We start from the raw sequence: 23869 nt of genomic DNA on the forward strand, positions 1-23869 counted from the left end.
CAGGAAAACGCTGGGACACTACGGGGAGGAGGAGGCGAGATGGCGCTGAGAGGATGGGGGAGCAGGAGGGCAGCTATAGAGGGGCGCCAGGCAGGGGGCAAACGCGGAGAAGAGGGGACAGTTGCTCTGGCTCAAGGAACGCTTGCCAGCCAGATGCGTGACGTGGCCCTGTGGCATTTGGACAGGCCACGGTGGGGCAGGGCTGAAAATGGTCCATGGGCTGACCTGGGCCTCTTTCTGGCTTCCAGGTGGGCTGGGGATGGAGGGACACGTGTGACCCAGCCTCCCCTAGCCAGTGTGAGCTGCGGAGCTCCCTGGGCAGAGGCTCAACCGGGAAGGTCTGAAGATTGGCCCCTGCCTGGGTAAGCTGTGTGCTTTCTGAATGCTGGACTTCTCTTGTCAACGTGCCACCCCACGCTGACACACGTGCGTACACACACACACCCTCCCAGTAGAGTGCCTTGTAGGAGATGCTCCATGTGGGGCCACCAGGTGACACAAGCTGGCAGTTGGGAAGAGGTACACACTGTGTTTGTTCCATTTGTACTTTTTGTTTCTTTGGTCAGGTTGGATATATTATCACTTGTTAATGCTCCTCTTCATTTTTATGTACTGAAATTTATTTATTTTTTGAATAGAAAACATGACGATTAGGCAAGTTAAATGGCTGAGAGGTGACACACACTGGGGTGCATCATGAACCTCCTGGATCTTGGCTAATGATGGAAGTGGACACATGAAGGATTCCTGGTGTGACAATTGAAGGTAAGCATCTTGAAGCCCAGTCATGTGATGTTTCTACCTTAATGTTCTTTGAAATAAATGATTGCTTCCCCATGTTCCTGCTTTACTGAATTACCCACTGCGTTGGTGAGTCAGCCTCAGATACCAAAACCTGCAAAGTAATATACCACATCATATGCTTTCACTCATGAAAAATAAATGCATTAGCTTCCTTTTTTTGAAGTAAGTCGTTTTAAATTTGCATCTTATATTTGGTTATCAAGAGGCACGCAGAACCCTCCTATTTTAATGAGAACAGTGCTTCTGTGTCTTTTTATCACATACCTGCTTAATGTTAGGTGTGGTATTGCTAAGTCAGATCCACATCTAGTTTTTTTTTCAGCATAATAGGAAAATCCTGCTTCGCACAGGTGCATGGTAGTAAACGAAGCAGTACACAACCTGCATGCCTTGCAATGCTTGTCTACTCCTGATTCAGGCTGCTCCAAAAATCATTTCATGAAAGTTCAGTGAAATTTTGCTTCACCTGGGAATCAGATGTTAAATCAATCAGGCTCTCATAGTCCCATGACACTAATGAGGTTGGGTTAAGTTACTGTAAATAAATTTCTAACCCAAGCATTATTATCCTTTGTTACAGGAAAATATTAACAGAGTAGAATGCAAACCCCTGCGGTGCTGCACAGTGGCCTTGAAAGTATCTCCATCAACCATAGGATTAATTTCAGTCAAGTCACTGAGTGTAGGAACACAAAGTTTTCTTTTAATGACATTTTATCAAATACTGTAAAAACTATCACATTTTCCCCTTGCATTGACAGATTACACTTGTTTCTAGGGGAAGAGTCGACAGCATCCTCTCCCCAAGTATTCCCAAGGCCAAGGGGTTCTGGTGCCAGAGAAAATGAGTCAAAGCAGTGGAAACCCCTGTAAACTTGGAGCAGGCTGGGCCCACCAGCGCTCGGAGGAGGGGAGAGGAGGGGATGGGAAGGTGGGAGCTTGTCATCCTGAGAAGGAGAACAGGGTGGGGTGGGCGGGGCACTGAGCATGCGGGATTGAGCAGCCACAAACCAGCCTTGTGGCTAACTCATGCTCCATGTAGGAGTCTCAGAAATGTCAGGGAGATGATTTGAAGAGGCCTCAATTTGGAGATGTAGCTTTAAGAGAATGGCTCAAGCACAAAACTATCAATTTATAAAAAGATGAAATTATATCCCTACATTATGCCTAATTTAAAAAAATTAACCCCAGATGATTCAAGGATTTAAACATTAAGATAGAAATGCCAGCATTCTTAGTGGAAAGGAGAGTGAATGTCTCTAGCCTTCAGGGCGGGGAAGGATTTCTTAAGCAGGACAAGGAGTGCACTTACCATGAAGGCTGATGAACCTGACTATATTAAGATTAAGAACTTTATTCATCAAAAGACACCTTGGGGGAGGGTGTAGCTCAGTGGCACAGTGCGTGCTCAGCATGCACAGGGTCCTGGCTTCAATCCCCAGTGCCTCCATTAAAAGGTAAATACCCCACTTGTTGGCATGTGAAGCTACCGAACCCATAAAAACTGGCAACACCATGCCTCGCTCCCTCCCTCGCTCCCTCGTCTTCCCAGACCACATGCACTCTGCACTCTGTCTATGGAGTGCACATTTACTCTTACCTTAACCTGAGCACCCAACCCCCACATCTCATGGCTTTTCTCTCGCCTTCTGAAACAGCCTGATTTCTGTGCAGTATGTATCTGTCTAGATCAAAAAAAGATAAATAAATAAATCTAACTATCTCCCTCCCCCAAAACAAACAAGACACCTTAAAGAAGGTGAAAAGCAATTTAAACTAAAAGATATTCACAATACATAACAGTTGAAAAAAAAATTAGTTAAGAGACTGAGACTTACTTTATAACCCCAAGACTTTTTTTACAACTTGTATGCGTTATTATGTTGATTTTTAACATTAAATTGAAGAAATAAAAATCTCCAGTAAAGTTAGTTAAACTATCTCCTCTCAGATAACTGTTGGAGCCTAGATGATGTAATGAGGGAATTCAGCGCATTAATATTATCCCCTTTATGTAAATGACTGACACTCTCCATGTACAGGGTCTAAAAAAAAAAAAAAGCAAACACATCATAACTAATTATACGAACAAAACTGCAAATCAGATGCCATTTATTCTAAAACAATTGTCAAAGAATATTTCTGGAAATTCACTGGAGAAAGTAGCAGAACATATATGGGAGACACACACCAACTTCAGGACAATGACTCCCTGTGGGGAGGGAAAGGAAAGATGCTTTAGTGGTATCTATTTTAAAGAAGAGAGAAGTGAGGCAACTATGGAAAATGCTAACATTTTTAAGTGGGAGGGGGTGGTACATGAGTCTTTGTTATACAACTGTTTTGAATGTGTGAAATTTTTCATAATTTAAATTGGGGGTGGGGGGTCCAGGGGTAGGTAATTAGGTTGGTTATTTATTTATTTAACAGAAGTACTGGGGATCTGATTCCAGGGCCTCGTTTATGCTTAGCATGCGCTCTACCACTAAGCTATAGCCTCCTCCCCCATAATTTAAATTCTTACTTTAAAATTAAGCACACTGGGAAGAAGTGTGCATCAACACTAGTTTTCTCAGGATATTGGAAACAGGATTTGTCTACACTGGCTCGTTTTCTAGAATGACCAACTCTGATGTTTATATTTTAAAACATGTCAGACCTGTTTGAATGATTATGAATTGGTAGCAAAGCAGAGAATCAGAAGACAGATCACAGGTTGCAGAAGACACAAGATGTAGACTCCGCAAGCCTGCCCTCCGCCTGCCCCACCTGCTGACTGCAGAAACCTTCATGCCGGCACTGATGGTGACTGCCGTCCCCTTTCCCCCCTGGTAACCATAAGTTTGTTCCCTATGTCTGTGAGTCTTTCTGTTTTCTAAATAAGTTCATTTGTGTCTTTTTTTTTTGATTCCACATATAAAGTGATATCATACGGGATTTTTCTTTTTCTGTCTGATTTACTTCACTTAGAATGATGATCTCCAGGTCCACCATGTTGCTGTAAAGGGCATTATTTTATTTACTTTTTTATGGCTGAGTAGTATTCCATTATGTATGTATACCACATCTTTATCCATTCATCTGTCAATAGGTATTTAAGTTGTTTGCATGTCTTGGCTGTTGTAAACAGTGCTGCTGCAAACACTGGGGTGCATGTGTCTTTTCAAATTATAGTTGTCTCTGGATATATGCCCAGGAGTGGGATTATTTATTTATTTTTAATGGCAGTGCTGGGGACTGAGCCCAGGACCTCGTGCATGCTAAGCAGGCACTCTACCACTGAGCTATACCCTGCCCCTTTATTGACTTGAATTGTCTGAGAGACCATTGTCCAGCCCTGTCTCTTCTTTGTAGCAGTAGATTGAGAAGAGAGGCTGGTTGATGGCCAAGCCCACAGACATAGCCTGGTTACAGATCCTGCAGGTCGGGGATGGGGGGGTAAGGAAACTGCTTCTCTTTCTCATTCCTGAGACAGGGGTTACATTTATAAGAAAAGTTTATCTCTACTTCAGGGCATTGATAATGGTGCTTTTTTTTAATGTGTTAATAAAAACATGACAAAGTGGAGCTGGGGAGGGTATAACTCAAGTGGTAGAGCACATGCTTAGCATGCATGAGGTCCTGGCTTCAATCCCCAGTAACGCCATTGAAAAAAATAATGAATGAATGAATAAATAAACCTAATTACCTCCCCCCACCAAAAAAAAAAAAAAAGTAAAAACAAAACAAAACAAAACATTACAAAGTGGTCAACAGGATCATGAATAGAGCAAATTAAATCTTTTTAAAAATTCTTTGGGGGAAGTAATTAAGTGTACTTATTTTTTTTTTTTAATGGAAGTACTGGGGATGGAACCCAGGGCCTCATACATGCTAAGCACGTGCTCTACCGCTGAGCTGTACCCTCCCCCCAGAGCAAGTGAAGGATTTTGAAGGACATTTCATTTCCTCATCCCCCCTCCTCTGCCCTGTGGGATGCAAGTTGAGTAAATCCTGTTTTGGAAGGGAGTGCATGGCTCCAGACTTGATGTCCTGCTCTTCAGATTGTTATTTATCAAACTCTTTTTCTCACATATGGGAAGAATTTTCACCTGGGGAATGGCGGTGGGTCTCAACCCGTGGGCTCCAGCTAGTTCAAGGGCTTCCTGGTACAAAAGCTACTTAAACCCCTGGCTCCACAGAAGGCAGCAGTCACCACGGTATTCTTTTATGATTTGTGACAAAATCAAAGCAAAAAGAATGACATCAATGACCAACAACAAAAAACAGCCCGAACTCCCTGGCACGTTCATCATCCTGGGCAGCTTTATTCTCTGTAAATGTCCCTCGTTGTTGGACTTTTTCATTTATTAAAATATCTCCCCAGAGGGGAGAGGGTACAGCTCTGTGGTAGAGCACGTGCTTAGCTTGCATGAGGTTCTGGGTTCAATCTCCAGTACCTGTTTTAAAAAATTTTTTAAATAAAAATAAGTATTTCCCCAGATTTCATTATCACCTTCATGGATCACAGTTTAGGAGACTGGCAGGGAGGAGATTTACTTTCCCATTGCATCTAAAAAGGATGTATTTTATTTAAAACAAAGCTTTTCCTGAAACAAGAGGTGATTTTTTTTTTTAATGCGGTCAATGTGCATTCCACACTGTTCCCCGCACGTACTAGGTAAGCCAACCACACTGCTAAAACAGAAGGCGGGAAACTCACGGGATTTATGGTCTGCCTATTACACAGAAGCCTATTACTCTGTTTAAGGAATTAAAAAAGATATCTTGAGATTGGAGGATTAACTAAAAATGTCATTGTAGTTCGAATAGACTTTCTTCCTTTGTAGGAAGTGTGCCAAGTTATCTAGTTAATGTTGTATTTTAAACACACACATACAAATATAAACAGTATGGAAGGATAAGATGACAAATGATACTCCCTTTTCTAACTAATTTTCATAACATACTCTCAGACTTCTTTTTTTTCCTTTCCCATATCTGGGCATATAGATTTAACTCATTCCTTTCTATTAAACTTTCTGTTACAAAAAACAGATCAAAAGGAGGTAGAGAAACAGTGTAAGGAACCCAATCTATCTATTGTTCAGCTTCAAAATAACCAGTAATCTAGTTTGTATTTTATTTCCTACATTTACATTGTTCAGAGGCAAAGTCTAGATGTATCATTTCATTTGTAAATATTTCCTAATCACCGTTGACCCTTGAACACCACCAGGATTAGAACCGACACGCCAAACAGTGGAAAATCCACTGATAACTCACAGCTCCCCCCCCCCGTATACCGGGTTCCTCCCTGCCTGCCACCAGGCAGGTGGAGTCAGCCAACTCCCAAGTGTACTTACTACTAAAAAAATCCACGCCCAAGGGGGCCTGTGCAGTTCAAACCCGTGTTGTTAAAGGGTCGACTGTATTTAATTTTACTACTAGATCTTAACTTTTTACAGTAGTGTTAGATTAATAGAAAAATTGAGCAGATAGGAGAGTTCCATATTGTATCTTAGCAGTTTCCGCTGTCATTGCGTCCTTTATAGAGTGTATTACATACACTGTTGATAATCTGTAAAGTCAACAGCCAACAGTGACACATTACTATGAAGCAGTCCCCACTTATTCCCATTTCCTTAATTGTTACCATCTATCCCTTTTCTGTTCCAGGACCCCCACATTGCCTGTCATCATTGCCACCTCCTTAGGCTCCTCTTGGTTGTGACATTTTCCCAGGCTTCTATAGGTTTTGATGACCTTAACAGATTTGAGGCGCACAGGATGCCCCTTGTGGAAATCGTGTAAAGTTTTCGCCAAGATTAGAGTGGGATTATAGGTTTTTGGGAGGAATATCAGAGGTCAAGGACCATTTTCATCACATCACGCAAGTTTTCCTCTCTCCAAACAAGTTGTTTCAGGTGTTGGAGCGTGCGTTTTCTGGAAAGAGGTCTCGAATGGTGGGGGCAGGCACTCAGCTGGGGCTGAGGGTCCCACCGCCCGCTCCGTGAGTGGCTGCATGGTCCCCCGAGGTGAGCAGGTGTGGTTCCTAGGGCTGGGGGAGACCTTGGCCTGGAGAGAGGGGCCTTCTAGAAGACATGGAGGACGGTGGAGTCTTCCAAGCCCGCGTGGGTTAAGTTCTTCCGCCGCCCCACTTCATCCCCTGCTCCCATTCCCGGATTCCCTCCGCTTGGCACCCAAGGAGCCCCATCTGTGCAGCCGGCCAGAGACCCTGGCAAACTCCAGCCTAGCAGGCCTGGGGGGTATTCCAGGCCCCTTAGCCCACAGAGTTGGTGACTGACAGCGTTCCTGCTCGGGGATCGCTGGTTCGGAGAGGCGCTGGGACGTGGCGGCCCCGGGGATGCAGGTCTGGGCACGTGGAAGGGGTGGGGCCAGGCAGTAGGAGGCCGCCTTCCCCAGCTCCATCCCTCCCTCCACCCCGAGACTGGCAGATGCTGCTCCCGGCACTGCTCCGGTGCCTGGGGCTTCCTCGCGCCCTAAGTCTGAGATAGATTCGAGACGACAGGCAAGTAACAACCCAGAGATCCTCTACATGGAGCTGTGGATGCTGCCCGTGCTGTTCGGTGAGTGAGCCGGAAGCCCGCGCCCTTGGATGCCCGCAGGTCGCATCCGGTCTGGTTCCGCCCACATCACTCCTCACGGGTGGGGCTCTGTCGTGCCCCTGAAGTTTCCCAGAATCCTGGACCCTCCGTGGGCCAGTATGGGCGGACTCCGGCCCCAAAGGCCCCTTCCCTTCCTGACCCTGGGCCTCGAGGTTCAGCACCCCTCCCCTCCCCTCCGCAGGCCTGGAAGGTGAACTGATGGCGCTCCACCAGTGGTTCCGGGTCTTCCTCGTGGTGAGCGCGGTCCCAGGATGCGGAGTCCTGATCTTCATTATTGGACCGCCCTTCTACCAGTGTTTTACAATGCTCCTCATCGTGGCGATGTCTTTCCAGCTTCGGATCCGCGACAACCGAGGTAGGGGTTTCAGGGGCCCCAGCAGAGAATGATTCCTCCACCCAGGAGCCCGGGAAGGAGAATTTCGTTCCCCGCATCTTTGAGGCTCATTCCAGTTCTTTAGTCTGGGGGCCTGGGACAGTTTCGAAAACAGCCACCAATTCTTAAAAACCCCTGGGTGTGGGTCCAGGCACCCCAGCAGGGAGAATGATAAGTTTGGGAAGGAGTCTGTGGCTAGACCCAAAGGTGAAAATCTAACACATCTGTGCACTCTGGGGCGAGGGTCCTAGGAGCAGCGTCTTTAGGGGATGTCTTCCGCAGAGTCTCTTGCGGACCTGCCCTACCACTTAGATAACCAGGACAGCGGGTTTCCAAGCTTAGTACCTAGACCAGCGGAATCCGCATCACCCGGGAGCTTGTTAGAACTGCAAACTCTGGCTCCCATCCTGACCCATGGAATAGGAAACTAGGGGTGGCACCGAGTAATCTGTGTTTTAACACGCCCTCCAGGTAATTCTGATACACACCAGAGTTTGAAAACCATCACTCTAGGGTCATCACCTCAAGGCCTGCACCCAACTTGCTGCTTTCTTTTTATTTTAGCCAGAGCCCGGAGCAGACGGGTGCTAAATTCTTTGCGGGCCTCGGGCGTTCGGTTTAAGGCTGGGGCCGGTGCTGAGTCCCTTATCCAGATGTCTGCTGGTGGCGGACCTCACCACAGGGACGGCATTTCTGCTAGATGGAGTCCAGGAGGCTAAGGCGCCATGAAAGACGCGATGACGATGGGTGTGGGGACCACCATCCTTAATTCTGTTACCTTCAATTTATTGCAAGCTTGAGCTTTTAAGGAAAGTTTCAGTGGTTTTATAGTAAATGATCTTTATTGATTTTGTCTTTTTTGTTTTAAGTGAAAGCAAGCTTACTTAGAGAGACACACACTCCATAGAGAATGCCAGTGGTCTCAAGGCAAGAGAGAGAACAACTCATTGGTTTCATCTTGGTCAGTGTTCTTTCCAGGTTATGATGGAGAAAGGAAAAAAACAAAACAAAACAATTTCAAAAACTGGTTCCATCTCCTCACAGTGTTGGGAGGGGGTGATGGAATCTGAGGAGTCCCCAGTACCCTGGCTCTGGAATCCAGCTGGGCTTTCCTGCCTGGGTCCCCACCAGGAAGAAGGGGGAGCATCAGGGAGGGAGATGCCTGTTTTGGGGAGTGCAGCCCAGCAGTCCAGGCAGGTGAAGGGAAACAACTATTCCTTGGTTGGTGTACCCCCGCTCTCTGCTAGCTTTTCAGGAACAATTCAGCTGCAGCTGTGAGCTCTTCAAAGCCAGTTTGGAGGGAATTGAAGAATTTAAATGGAAACGTGTGTGGAATATGTCTAGTGGTTGTGTTTGGCAAGTGAAGTTGATGCTCCTGGATAGTTACACCTGGGTAATCTTTGTAGAGGTGGAGAACAGAGAAATAGCTGGTGATGGAGAGGGCACTGAGTCAACGACCAGTTTATTTCCCCCTGTAGAATAGGATGGGATGGTGTCTGGGTGTGATGCTGGGGGAGGGAGAGGCTCACAACCTAGAGGCAGATGGGGATGATAGTGGCCCTCAAGCCCTGTGAGAGCAAGAGGGAGGCAAACCCAGGGCCCTGGAGGAGGGGCCAGCTTCTGGAAGGTGGAACATATGTAACAGGAGGCCCACAGGGCGGGGCTCTGGGAGCCTTTTGGAGAGATTCCTTCTGTCTGAAGAGAAAAAATACTCACTCTCTCTTTTTTTTAATTGAAGTATAATCAGTTTACAATGTTGTGTCAATTTCTGATGTACGGCATAATGTTTCAGTCATACATATACATAACATATATTCTTTTTCATATTCTTTTTATTATAGTTTACTACAAGACATTAAATATAGTTCCCTGTGCTATATAGTAGGACCTTTGCTTATGTACTTTATATATAGTAGCAGTATCTGTAAATCTCAAACTCCCAATTTATCCCTTCCTACCCCCTTTCCCCTCAGTAACCATAAGCTTGTTTTCCATGTCTGTGAGTCTGTTTCTGTTTTGTAAATAACTTCATTTGTCTTTTTTTTTTTTTTTAAGACTAAATACATAAGTGATATCATATGGCATTTTTCTTTCTCTTTCTGACTTCACTTAGAATGATGATCTCCAGGTCCATCCATGTTGCTGCAAATGGCATTTTATTTTTTATGGCTGAGTAGTATTCCATTATATATATACCACAACTTCTTTATCCAGTCATCTGTTGATGGACATTTAGATTGCTTACATTTGGCTATTGTAAATAGTGCTACTATGAACATTGGGGTTCATGTGTCTTTTCAAATTATGGTTCCCTCTGGGTAAAATGCCCAGGAGTGGAATTGCTTTATCATATGGTAAGTATATTTTTAGCTTTTTTAGGTATTGCCATACTGTTTTCCGTAATGGCTGTACCAAACTGCAAAGAATACTCTTATTTACACTTTTCTTGACCTCTGATTGCTTAATCTATGACTATTAATCAACATTTCTCTAAGGAAGAAACATTAAATGCTTGTATACTACTCTCATACCTAATAATCCCAAGCTTAACACTTTTACAAGTGTAATTTGCTCCAATTTTTAAATGAATGTATATGTTGAATTAAACTTGTAAAATTTAACTAAATCACAAATCTGATAGATTCTCTTAAATGCTAAAAGTGGCTAGAACATTTAAAAAAATATTTGCTATCATCTGAGAGCTTAAGTACCAGGTCCTGTTCAGCTTTAGATATGTGATATTATCAATATTCAAAACAGCCCCATGAAATAGATCCTCTGATTATGGCCTTGAAATTCAAACATGGAAAAACGAAGCAACTTGCTCACGGTCACACAGGCAGCTGAGATTGGAGTCCAGGGTCCCATGCCATGTGCCCCTTTATCATTGTAGTGAATACCGAATACATTGTAACAGTTTCATTAAAACCAGTTAGAGAAATGCTAATATCTTTTATAGTAATCACTTCCTTGTCTTTGTTTGTAGTTTTATCATCTAAGCATTTGCTCCTGCACGTTATATGTAAGTTTTACTTTATTTCTGAAAAAGTAGAAAAATACATATTGGATGATGTTGTGTCCAGCACTATTTATTCAGCACGGTTTATGAGATTGATCCATTTTGTTGCCTGTAGTTGTGTTTCATTTGTCTCCTTGTTGTGTAGGCGTTTTTCCTTTATTTTTTATTTTTAATTGAAGTATAGTTGGTTTACAGTCTTGTGTTCCTTGTTTTGTAGTCTTTCACTGTATTTATGTTCGTATATATACATTTATATCACAAATCATTTATCCTTCCTGATATTGATGGGCTTTTGGGTTTTCTCCAGGTTTAGGCTAGTGTAATGAATATGACACTGAACAGTCTTGTGTAGGTTTCTGTATTTGTCATCTCAGGATACAATAACAGAATACCACATTTATTTTCTCAGGATTCTGGAGATTAGAAGTTCAAGTTCCAGGATACCACTGTGGGTGGTTTCTGGAGTGACCTCTGTCCTTGGTCTGCAGATGGCTGCCTTCTCCCTGGGTCCAAATGGCCTTAAATGAGCTGAGGAGGAGGGGTGGAGGGGTTGGGGAGGGAGAGTTTCTGGTGTTTCATCCTAGAAGGACACCAGTCCTATCAGATTAGGGCTCCACCCTGAGGACTTCACTTAACCTTAATTTGGCCCCCTCTCCAGGTACAGCCCCACTGGGGGTGGGGCTTCTACAAAGGAACTTTGGGGAAGGATACAGCTCAGTCTATAACAGTCTCCTGGGGCACACGCATGTAGTTTTGCCCTTTGCATTTAATATATACTTTACAGGCATACGGTGTTTTATTGTGCTTTCCTTTATTGCACTTCAAAGATACTGTGTTAGTTTACAAATTACAGGTTTGTGGTAATCCTGCCTTGTCAGGTGATGGTCAGCATTTTTTAGCAAGAAAATATTTTTATTTATTTATTTTGGCAGTTTTTTGGGGGTGGGAATTAGATTTGTTTGTTTGTTTGTTTATTTGTGGAGGGACATGGGATGGAACCCAGGATCCATGCATGCTAAGTACGAGCTCTACCACTAAGCTCTACCCTCCTTCCACCAGAAAATACTGTTAAATTAAGGTGTGAATGTTGTTTTTTTAGACAACTCTCTTGCACATCTATAGACTACAGTGAAGTATAGGGGTCACTTTTACATGCACTGGGAAGCCAAAACTTTGTGTGACTTGCTTTATTGCAATATTTGCTTTATTGCATGGTCTGGAACTGAACTTGCAGTATTTCCAAGGTCTGCCTGTACCTGGAATTTAATAGAAGATTTTATTGAGTTAATTGCAGCTTCCCATGCAGTTTTAAGAAATAGTCCAGAGGGGGAGGGGATAACTCCGTGGAAGAATGTGTGCCTAGCAAGCACGAGGTCCTGGGTTCAATCCTCAGTACCACCATTAAAAATCAATAAATAAAAATGTAATTGCCTCCCCCCAAATAAAGTAATAAATAAAAAATATAATAATAAAAATCTAGGATTCTTTGTTCACTTCTCCCAGTTTCACATAATGGTGACATTTTGAGGAACTGTAGTAAACCATCACAACCAGGACATTGCTATGGGCTTTCTTCCCTAGTTTCATTTGCACTCATTTGTGTGTGTGTGTGTGTCTGTGTGTGTGTGTGTGTGTGTGTGAATTAGGGTCTACACAATTTTCTCACCTACATAGGTCTGTGTGTCCACCGTCACAGTCAGATCCTTGATGTTGTCTTCTTCATAAACACAGCTGCTTCCTTGGCCCCCTCTCAGCAGTTGATTTTTTGTATGAGGTAGCGTCACATTTGTTTCCATTTCTTTTTTAAGTGATCTGTATTCAGTGGTCCTGGCATCCTTTATTCACAGGATCATCCTTTCCCCACTTCTCCGAAGCACCACCCCTGCTGTAAATCGTCTCCACGTATGTATGAGTCCACTTTACAGTTCTTCCATTCGTTGGTCTGTTTCTTTCTTCTTACATTGGAACCGCGCTGCCTTAATTACTACTGCACCTTTAAACAGATGTTGCTATCTAGTAGAAAAAGCTCTGTTTCTTATTTTTCTTCTGCAAACATTGTCTTGGCTTTTCTTGGCCCTTTGTATTTCTGACTAGTTTCCAAGTCGGGGGCGGGTATAGCCCAGTGGCAGAGCATGTGCTTAGCATGCATGGTGTGCTGGGTTCAATCCCCAGTCCCACCATTAAAAATAAATGAACAAACCTAATTACCTCCCCCCAACCCAGAAACAAGAAAGCTGACTAGTTTCTGAATGAATTTTCCACAGCAGGACCAGTTTTGACCTCTCATTCTCAGAGCTAGAGCGAATTCACACTGTCGTTTCTTCTCTCACAAAAGGGGGCTTCAAGGCAGCAGCTGTGTGTTCCCCATCAATGTTGTCACGTTCATCTGACCTCAGGCTCTGGTCTCTAATACACTCTGGAAGGAGCTGGGACACTGGGAGGATGGTTCTTACAAACCTTTGGCTCTATAACCTCCTGCCATGAAATGAGGAGTGCAAAAGCCAAGCTATGTCAAATTTAGATCCCCCCTCTCCTTTTCTGAATATAATTAGGTGACAGGGCCGTAGAAACTAGTCATCTCTGGTGGAACTGAGCTGGGAGCGGCTATTGGGAACCTCGGGCCATCTTGCCTCCCGTGTATTGCAGTGGGTCCCAGGATCAACATCTGATCGGCAGCAGTGTGAGAAGGGATGAAGCTCTCAGGCTGGAAGGGCCTTCTGGAATTGTCCTAAGTTGGGGCAGGAAGGCCGAGCCTCAACCCCCTACATCCATCCGTCACTGGGGGTGGGGCTGCTCCAGAAGGGAGCAGGACCCTGGGCGGAGCCGCCATCCTCAGAGGAGGTGATCCTTCTGACTGGCCTCTGAGAGCTGCTGCCTGGTACCTGTGCTGCCTGTAGCTGAGGGATGTGCTCCGGGATCCTGGATGGTGGTCTGGGAGGCACCGTTCAGATCTGCTTCCCAGGTGTGCACTGGGAGCAACAACTCCAGCACCCCGGGGGGTCCTCATGTCTTAGGATAAACTTAGAAGGGCTTATCCATATATGGACTCATCGTCCCCTCCTGTTCTGACCTTTGTAGGGTCCCCTAACCCTCATTTGGCACCTCCGCTGGTCTCAGTGTCTTGCCTGGATGTATAACCCTGACCTTCATCCCAGAGAGGTCAGCATCCCCTTCTTGGGTCTTGCCTGCTGTACATTTCCACGCAACCAACACAGGGCCAGAGAGCAGCAAGAGAAGGCCAAGCAGAACCCGAGACCGCACCCTTCCCTGCCCTCCCTGTCGACACCGAGTCTCCCTCCTCCCGGCCCTCGTGGTGAGTCATCCCTGTCCAGGTGCTGACCTGCAGTTCCCAGAGGGCTCAGGCAGCAGCTGGAGCACCATGTGCCCTTCTAAAAGTGTTCTCACCTTTGTGAACCAGGGTGGGAAGCCAAGGCTGCAGGGACAGGAAGCACCAGGGCCTCACGTGGGTTGCTCGGTCAGGGTAGGGCCTCCTTTCACCTTTCTGCTCCTCTGCCCTGAGTTCTGTCGGTGATGGAGCGCTACGTACATGTGACTGACGTGAATACACACAGCTTCCTGGGGGAGGGCAGCTTGTCCTGGGCCAACACTGGATCATTCATGGAGGTGTGGGCCTGACAGCTGCTTGGTGCCAGATCATGTGATCGGACCCGGTGGGTCCCCTGGCCATGTTGCCCACTCCTGCTCTTTTTGACATAAAGTGGGTCCCTTGGTCTGAGGTGATACCATGTGCGACCCTGTATTGGTGGTTTCAACATTGTTTAGAGATGCTGGCTGAGGTCCTGTGGGCAAACTTATATCTGTAAAATGTGTCTATTCCCATCAGAGTTAACTGCTGCCCCTATCAGGGTAGAAGGGACTCCACTGTCATCAGCTGTGTTGATGCTGCAACAAACAGGGAACCGTTACCCAATCGGAACTTCTTCTGCTTGCCACACGACAGCCAAGGTGTTGGGGCAAGGAATAGCAACTTTATTTGCAAAGACCGGCAGACCCAGAGGATGGCAGACTACTGTCTTGGATAGCCATCCTGCTCCAGTCAGAATGCAGGCTCATTTTATACAAAAAACAAAACAGAACAAAACAGGGGAAGGGGTGTGGTTGGTTGTTGCAAACTTCTTGCTGCAGGCATTCTTTGTTCTTTCAGCCATCCATGTGGGTCAGGTCATGCTGTCCTTGTAAACCTCCAACAAAACAAAGGTTATTCTCTGGTTTGCAACTTGCTATCTCTATGTAAATGCAGAAGAGCTACCATCCTTAAAGGTCAGAGCCCCTAGAATAGGCTCTCCTGTAGATGTCAGGCTAAAGGCAACATTGTTTCACAAAAGGTGCAGAGCTGGCAAGACTAAGCCTGGAAAGCAGGGCGGGCACAGTGGTTAAAATTAAAGGAACAGATCCAATATAGAGTCAGATTTGTTCTCTATTACAGCACTAGGAAAGCCTTTGCTAAACATTCACTCTTAAAACACTGGCTGTGACCCAGCATCCAAGTAGCCTGGGAATCAGCAGTTCTAGATGTCTCTTGCACTAGTCACCACTAGCTTCACTCACTGCATGTAACTTTTTTCAAGGAAAGAACAGTGTCTAAACATTCTTTCCTAGTGCTATTCAAAAGTCTCCATATATCTAATGTGGGGATATTCTTTTAAATGAGGAGGGATTGGCTTTGTCATTTATTGGGTGTGAAATCACTCGTTATAACAAAACTCCTCATGAGCAAGAGCCCTGCTGCCCCAGGTCTTCCGTTCAGTTAGCCGTGTGCATCACTCACTGGGTACAGCTCTTCCCCTGAAAGACACTGTGTCTAAGATGTCCTGCATCCCAGCTAGTGACAACAGCGCTCTGCCCACCATGAAAGCAAGGCTTCGATGCAGTGCGGAAGTTGGTCTCATCTGTTCCCTGTAAGGGCACTGGGCATGGTGAGCCTTTCAGAATTCTGAGAAAACAGCTTCTTTCCACCTGTTAAATTATTTACTACATGCTTTAAACTCTGGAAATAACAATATTTCTGTGAAAAAAACTGAGCTTAAGATTTCTATTATGTAGCCAGCAAGAACATCGAAATATTGAAAATCTAGAACAGGATTTTACATGCCCTGGAAAAGGCTTTCCCATCCATTCACTGAAAAAACATCAGGTATGGCTAAGCACCCAAGCAGCCAGAGAAAATGAACCATCCAGGGCTGTTAATCTACGCACTGCTAGCTTCATTCACAGTCTAACTTTTTGTGACTGACAGAATTGTCTAAACTTTCTTCCATAGTGTACTAATAAGTCTATATGTGTGTGATATAGGAACAAATTTTTACATGCGGAAAAAAGGCTTTCTCACCCATGGCCTTTAGAACACAGGCTGTAACTAGGCTTCTGATTAGAGAAAGATTACAGGTCCCGTATTCATTGGACTGCATACATCCCTCACTGAGCATGACTTTTTTCATTGTAAGAACATTATGTCTACAATTTCTCTCCTATAGGTAGTGACAACAGCTTCTAACACGGAGGACTTTGCATGCAAAGTGAAAAAATGTCCTTTGTATTTCCTGTCAGAACACTGGGTATAACAAAGCTTGAAGAAACCTAAGAAAATAGTTAAAATTTTTACTACATGCATGACTCTGAATCTATCAACTTTTCTGTGAAAGAACTCTGAGCTTCAGATTCCTACCGCGTAGTCAGTAAGAACATCTGTATGTTGGGGACATGGGGAGAGGACTTGGAAAGTCTTTCTCATCCATTCAGTGTTAAACATCTCGGCGTGACTCAGCATCCAAGTGGCCTGAGGAACAGCACTTTGGCAGGTCTGTTCAACAGTTCACCACGAGCCTCACACCGTAGGTGACTTTTTTCTCCTGAAAGAGCACTATGTCTAAAATGTCTTTAGTTTAGTTTTAACCAAGTCCGTATGTACCTAATATGGGAGCAAGAATTTCCACTAGGGGAAGACTTTCTCACCTGTGGGCTCTCAGACATGGGGTACAGGGAAGCTTTTGAGGAGCAGGAGAGGCAATGCTGATCCAGGTCCTTATGCAGTTGGCATCATGCACCTCTCCTCGGGCATAATGTCAGTTCACTGAAAGAACGCGCGTCTGAAGTTCCTTTCATATAGCTAGGAGCAAGAGCTCAGAAACTCTAATGTGGAAGCAAAATTTACACAGAGTGAAAGGGTCTCACATGTTTCCTGGGTATAGTGAAGCTTGAAGAAACTTGAGAAAACAGTTTCTAGAAACCCGTTAAAAGATTCACTATTATGTACGACTCTCTGGGCATAACAACATTTCTGTGAAAGAACCCTGAGTTTAAGATGCCCTCCACGTAGCTAGTAAGAACTTGCATACATAAAGAATGTGGAAACCGTATGACATGCAGTCAGAAAGGCTTCACCATCCATGCACCATTAGGGCTCTCAGTATGACTCAGTGTCTAAATGGAGGCTCTTACCTGCTGGCTTGCAGAAATCTTAGGCACAGTGTCCTTCCAGAGAACTGCTGTTAAATCCAGAGTCATGAGGTAGCAAATCTTTTAACAGATTTAAATGCTGTTTTCTCAGGTTTCTTTACTTCCCTACAGCCAGTGTCCTAAGAGGAAGTAGAGGAGGCAACCTTTCAGCCTGTATGGGAATCTTGCTTCCATAGTACATGTATATAGTTGTTTTTACTAGCTGTGTGAAAGACATTTTAGGAGAGATTTCTTCCAGTGAGCACAAGTTATTCCCAGAGGGTGATGCGCATAGTCAATTGAATAAAGAACCTGCAAGTAGTGCTTTTCTTGCTACTTAGACGCTTCCCTGCACCCAGTGTTCTAACAGCTCATGGACAAGAAATCCCTTTCACCGGCATGTAACAGCTTGTTGCATTATTAGTTACGTACAGCTCTTGTTACTGCTCTTTGCAAGAGGGTGTTGACTTTGTGAGTTTTCAGGGGCAGGAAGTACCCACAGTGAGTGAAGCTGGCAGTGAACGCTGCATCAGACCCACAGAACGAGTGTTTCCCGGGCTACCTGAAAGATGATTCACATCTTGGTTTTAAGAGAGAAGGTATGTGAAAGCTTTCCAAGTGCGTAAATGTTTTATCCTTGTATTACATATAGAGAGATGCTGTTACTAGGCACAGAATAGAAATCATTGGCCCACTTTTCTTTCCGAGAAACATTTTTATACACAGAGAGTCATTCATGTAGTAAATCATTTAACAGATTCATAGAAGCTTATTGCTGATACTTCTTCCACTGTGGTATAAACCATTTTCTTACAGGCAAGAGATGAATGCTTTTGCTCTGCATGTAAGGTCCTGATTCCGTGTTAGAGATGGACAGCTGTTGTTAGCAGCGCTATGAAGGAAATGGTAGGCTCTGTGCTCTTCCAGTGAATGGAGCTTATACCCAGTGAGTGATGTGCACGCTCAACTGAACAGAGGACCTCGAGCAGCAGAGCTCTTCCTGCTACAGAGAAATGTCTTCACTGTGCTCAGCCAGCCCCCAAGTGAAAAACTTCCTCATGTATGTGTAAAAGCTCGTTCCCATATTAGATATACACAAGCTTGTTAGTTTGCACACATCAGTGTATAAATATGAAAAACTACATGCATCAGCATACAGGCTGAAAGGTTCCCTCCTCTACTTCCTTTTAGGACACTGGCTATTGGGACGCTTAAAGAAACCTGAGAAAACAGCATTTAAATCTGTTAAAAGATTTCGCTACCTCATGACTCTGGATTTAACAGTAGTTCTCTGGAAGGACACTGTGCCTAGGACTTCTGCAAGCCAGCAGGTAAGGACCTCTAAGGATAAGGAACATGGGAACGGGAGTTTACACGGACTCAGAACGTCCCTGCCATCCACCCAGTGGCTGAGTTCTAGGCACGAGCCAGCACCCAGTTAGTGTGGGCATCAGTGATCCCACAGGCCTGTTAAACCACTCGCTGTCAGCCTGCGCATTTTTGTCCTTTTTTTCACTGAAAGAAGACTGTCTAAACCTACTTTCCTGGACTATTAGCAACTCTATACTTATACTGAATATGATAGCAAGGCTTTACATGCAGATGGAAAGGCTTTCTCATGTCAGGGTTGTTAGAGCCCTGGGCAGAGGGAAGCTCATTTGTAGCAAGGAAAGAAATACTGCTACAGGCCCTTTATTCACCTGACTACGTGCCTCACTCACTGGGCAGACTTCCTTCCACTGAAAGAAAACTCTGCCTAAGATCTGTTTCATGTAGACATTAAAGACAGCTATTTATATCTAATACGGGAGTAAGATTTTAGATGCAGGTTGGAAGGTGCTCTCACCTATTTTTTGTTAGAACACAGAATAGCAGTGTGAAGAAACCCAGGAAAACAGCTTCTATAAATCTGTTTAAATACTCTCTGCATGCGAGACACTCTGGATACAACAGCATCTCTCTGAAAGGACACTGTGCCTGTATTTTTACTGCGTAGCTAGTGACAGCATGTGTGTATAAGGTACATTCAAGCAAGACTTTCCTGAGAGGCTCTTACATATCTTCATGGTTAAAACCTGGCTCTGACTCAGCTTCCAAGAAACCCAGGAAGCAGTAGTTTGACAAGTCTGTTAAACACGTCACTACCAGCATCACTCACTGTATCTTGTTCTGCTGAAAGTACACTGTGTCTAAACTTCTTTCATAAAGTCCCACTAAGGCTATGTATCTAATCCAGGTACAATTTTTTACATGCAGATGAAGGGCTTTGTCATCCAAGGCTGCTTAACAACCTAGGTGTAGCAAAGCCTCTATGTAGCAAGAGAAGACCTACGGCCACCGGTCCTTCACTCACTTGACTGTGTGTATCACTCGCTGGTTATTTGATTCATTCACTAAAAGAACACTGCGCCTAAAATTTCTTTCATATAGTTAGTTACAGCAGGTATGCATGTATATGTAGCATGAAAGACAGACTTCACATGCAGAGTGATGGGGCTCACATCTATTGTCTGTAAGAACACTGTATATAGCAAAGATTGGAGACGTCTGTAAAATCAGATTCTATAAATATGTTAAATGATTCACCGTGGGGATGACTCACTGTGTGTAACAGTGTTTCTCCAAAAGAACGTTGTATCTAAGTTTTCTGTCTATCTTGTTGTTTTACGTTCACACAGGAAGACTTTCCTCTCCAGTCACTGTTAAAACTACATGCATCACTTACTGGGTACAGCTTCTCCCTGAAAGAACCTTGTGCCTAAATGTTCTTTCATATGTTTAGTTACAAAAGCTATATGTCTGTATCTCTCTTAATAATACCTAATGTGGAAACCAGACTTTTCATGCAGAGAGAAGGATGCTCTCATCCTCTGCTTCTTAGAACACTATGTATAGCAAAGCTTACAGAAGTCTTGGAAAGGAGTGTCCAGAGATTTCTTAATTCACAGGTGCATGACGCTTTCTGTACAATATAGCTGTGAAAAAACACTGTCTGACATTTCTATCATGGGGCTCAAGACAACATCTATATATAATCAACATTTCAACAGGAATTTTTATATATACTATGAAAGACCTTTACATCCATTCACTGTTAAAAAGTTTTGATATGACTCAGCTTCCAAGTAGGCTGAGAAAACCTACCTCTACAGGTCTGTTACACTACTTAATCCTAGCCTCATTTACTGTGTGTAACTTTCTGTCACTGAAAAAAAACACTGTGTCTAAAATTACTTTTATAGATCTTTTAAGAAGTGTGATTATCTGTCTGTATCTGTCTATCTGTCTGTCTGTCTATCTATCTATCTATCTATCTATCTATCTATCTATCTATCTATCTACATGGGAACAAGTGTTTACATGCATCTGGGCAGGCTTTCTCATCTACGGACTGTTAGAATACAAGGTGCAGCCAAATGTCTAAGTTCCACAGCAAACACTACTTCTACAGGTCTTTTCATCAGTTGACTGTATGCCTCACTTACTGAGTATAGCTTCCTTTCCAGAGTGCAAGAACACTCTGACTAAAGTTTAAAGTTTCTTTCACATAACAGGTAGCAACAGCCATGTGTATTTATGTATCTCTGACATGGAAGCAAGACTTTACATGCATAGTGAAAGGGATTCTCTATTTTGTCTTAGAACAGTGGTTATAGACAAGCTTAAAGAAGCCTAAGAAAACAGCGTTTTACAAGTCTATTGAATATTTACCACATCCACGACCCTCTGAGTATAAGAATATTTGTCTGATAGAACACTGTGCCTAAGATTACTGTCTTGTGTCTAGTAACACCACCTATGTGTAACTGCCAGTTTATCCCTCCCTCCACCTTTCCCCTGATAACCGTGTTTGTTTTCTACATCTGTGAGTCTCTTTCTGTATTGTAAATGAGTTCATTTGTGTTATTCTTTTAGATTCCACATATAAGTGATGTCATATGATATTTTTCTTTGATTTAATTCACTTAGTATGATAATCTCTAGGTCCATCTATGTTGCTATAAATGGCATTATTTCATTCCTTTTCATGCCTGAGTAATATTCCATTGTGTATATATACCACATTTTCTTTACCCATTGATATGTTAATGGCTGGTTGCTTCCATGTCCTGGTTATTGTAAATAGTGCTGCTATGAACATTGGGGTGCATGTATCTCTTTGAATTAGAGTTTCTTCTGGATATATGTCCAAAAGTGGGATTGCTGGATCATAGGGTAAGTCTATTTTCAGTTTTTTCAGGAATTTCCATACTGTTTTCCATAATGGCTACACCAAACTACATTCCCACCAGCGGGGTAAGAGGGTTCCCTTTTCTCCACATCCTCTCCAGCTTTTATCATTCATGAACTTTTGAGTGATGGCCATTCTGACTGGTGTTTTGTAGTTTTGATTTCCATTTCTTTTGATAATTAGTGATACTGAGCATTTTTTTCAAGTGCCTATTGGCCATTTTTAGTCTTCATTGGAGAAATTCTTGTTTAGGTCTTCTGACATTTTTGGATTGGGTTGTTTGTTCTTTGTTATTAAATTTTAAGAGCTGTTTATATATTTGGGAAATTAAGCCTTTGTCAGTCAAACATTTACAGATATTTTTTCCCATTCCGCAGGTTGCGTTTTGTTTTGCTTATGGTTTCCTTTACTGTGCAAAAGCTTGTAAGTTCAGTTAAATCCCATTTGTTTATTTGTGCTTTTATTTCTATTGCTGGGGTAGACTGCCCTAGGAGAACATTGCTGAGATGTATGTTGGGTAATGTTTTGCCTGTTTTCTTCTAAGCGGTGTATAGTGTCTTGTCTGCATGTTTGTCTTTAAGTCATTTTCAGTTTATTTCTGTGTAGGGTGTGAGGGAGTATTCTAACTTCATTGATTTACAGGCAGCTGTCCAGTTTTCCCAGCACCATTTGCTGAAGAGACTGCCTCTTCTCCATTGTATATTCTTGCCTCCTTCGTCGTAGGACGCGGGAGCGCGCCCGGAGCGCGCGGACGCTGGGCGGGAGCCGGGTGCTCCTGGACCGGCTCCCGGAGGAGGAACGCGGCCTGGGGCCTCGGCGACCGCTTGCTGTCGCTTCTGCTGCCAACGCCGAGCAGGTAAGGGGGCGCTGGTGGGCGCGCGCGGGTCGAGGAGCCGGCGGGTGAGGCCAGGGCTGTGCAGCTGGGGAGGCACACAGGGAGGGAGGGGTGCGGAGGTGAGGCCCAGGCCGCGTGGCCCGTCAGGACCCTGAGGCGGGTCCAGGCCCGCTGCCCCGGTTGCGGCGCCCCCTCCCCGCCACTTTAGTAATCACTGAATGCTACGTCTTTCTCTGCTGCAGCTCATATGCGGCTTTGGGAAAGTCGGAGCAGCTCCTGGAGATGGGAGGGCGCCCGGCTGGCCCTCAGGCTGTGGCCTTCCCGCGCAGGTGGACCTGCCCTGGGAGCGGAGGCTGCCCCGGACCGTCCTGGGCACAAGGCGTCCTGGGGTGGAATAACGGGCGAGGCCTGGGCCTTTGGGAGTTTGTTGGCCTGCCCCTGAGATCAAAAGCTTTTGACAAGTGTGTTTTTCATCTTTTGGGGAATCTCCCTCCTGTCCTGTTTTCCACAGTGGCTGCACGAAACTACATTCCCACTAACAGTGCAGGAGGCTTCCCTTTTCTCCACTGCCTATCCAGCATTTCTCCTTTGTGGACTTTTGGATAATGGCCATTCTGACTGGTGTGAGGTGACACCTCATTGTAGTTTTGACTAGTTTCCTTTGATAAAAGAACAGCAGCATTGAGCCTCTTTTCATGTGCCTACTACTGGCCACTTGTATGTGTTCATAGGAGAATTGCTTCTTTAGCTCCTCCTCTGCCCATTTTTGGATTGGGTTGATTTTTGGTTATTCAGTTGTGTGAACTGCTTCTGTATTCTGGAAATTAACCTCTTGTCAGTCTCACCTTTTGCAAATATTTTCTCCCATCTGGTAGGTTGTCGTTTTGTGTTGCTTATGGTTTCCTTTGCTGTGCAAAAGCTGATAAATTCAGTTTGGTCCCATTTGTTTGTTTCTTTGTGCTTTTGTTTCTATTGCTTGTGTGGACTGCCCTAGGAGAACTTGGCTGATGTGTGTGTCAGATAATATTTTGCCTATGTGTTCTTCTAAGAGGTATACAGTGTCTTGTCTTATGTTTAAGTCTTGAAGCCATTTTGCATTTATTTCTGTGTAGGGTGTGAGGGACTATTCTAACTTCCTTGATTTACCTGCAGCTGTCCAGTTTTCCCTACATCATTTGCTGAAGAGACTGTCTTTACTCCACTGTATGTTCTTGCCTCCTTTTTCAAAGCTTAATTGACCAAAAGTTTTGGGGTTTTTTCTGGGCTCTGTATTCTGTTCCATTGACCCATATGTCTGTCTTTTTTCCCCTCCTTTTCCAGTTTTATTAGGTCGAATTACTACAGTCTGACTGCACATACGCATTCTATTGCATGTAGAGACATATACACAGTATACTGCACGTTTTTTGTCTTTTAGTTTACGTATGTGTACCACTTACCGATTCTAAGAAGAGACTACATTTTGAAACTTACATAGTTACCAAAGGAATAAAGCCAACTACGAAATAAGAATCCGATCCTAAAGGACAGTCAGATGTGCTTA

The 23869-nt window shown here is 44.2% G+C and overlaps 1 protein-coding gene across 9 annotated transcripts; it reads left to right on the forward strand.

The window, feature by feature from the left end:
• Positions 1–242: 242 nt before the first annotated feature.
• LOC141574401 (KH homology domain-containing protein 1-like) lies at positions 243–22382 on the forward strand. 9 transcript variants are annotated; one of them, XR_012501479.1, is made up of 7 exons: positions 244–362; positions 639–765; positions 3462–7373; positions 7594–7767; positions 12652–12706; positions 13883–14117; positions 18452–18489. XR_012501479.1 is itself a non-coding variant. In XM_074349959.1 (6 exons), exons 3-5 carry the CDS (start codon positions 7343–7345, stop codon positions 12693–12695), a joined length of 249 nt encoding a protein of 82 aa, XP_074206060.1. In that variant the 5' UTR covers positions 244–362; positions 639–765; positions 3462–7342; the 3' UTR covers positions 12696–12706; positions 17744–17818. The 9 variants fall into 9 exon arrangements, 5 of the variants coding, with proteins under 5 accessions (XP_074206058.1, XP_074206060.1, XP_074206059.1 ...); XR_012501480.1 differs by having other exon boundaries at positions 13922–14117; positions 18452–18488; XR_012501478.1 differs by lacking the exon at positions 12652–12706.
• Positions 22383–23869: the final 1487 nt, after the last annotated feature.

Source organism: Camelus bactrianus, chromosome 21 (assembly GCF_048773025.1).
Source record: "Camelus bactrianus isolate YW-2024 breed Bactrian camel chromosome 21, ASM4877302v1, whole genome shotgun sequence".
NCBI lineage: Eukaryota > Metazoa > Chordata > Mammalia > Artiodactyla > Camelidae > Camelus > Camelus bactrianus.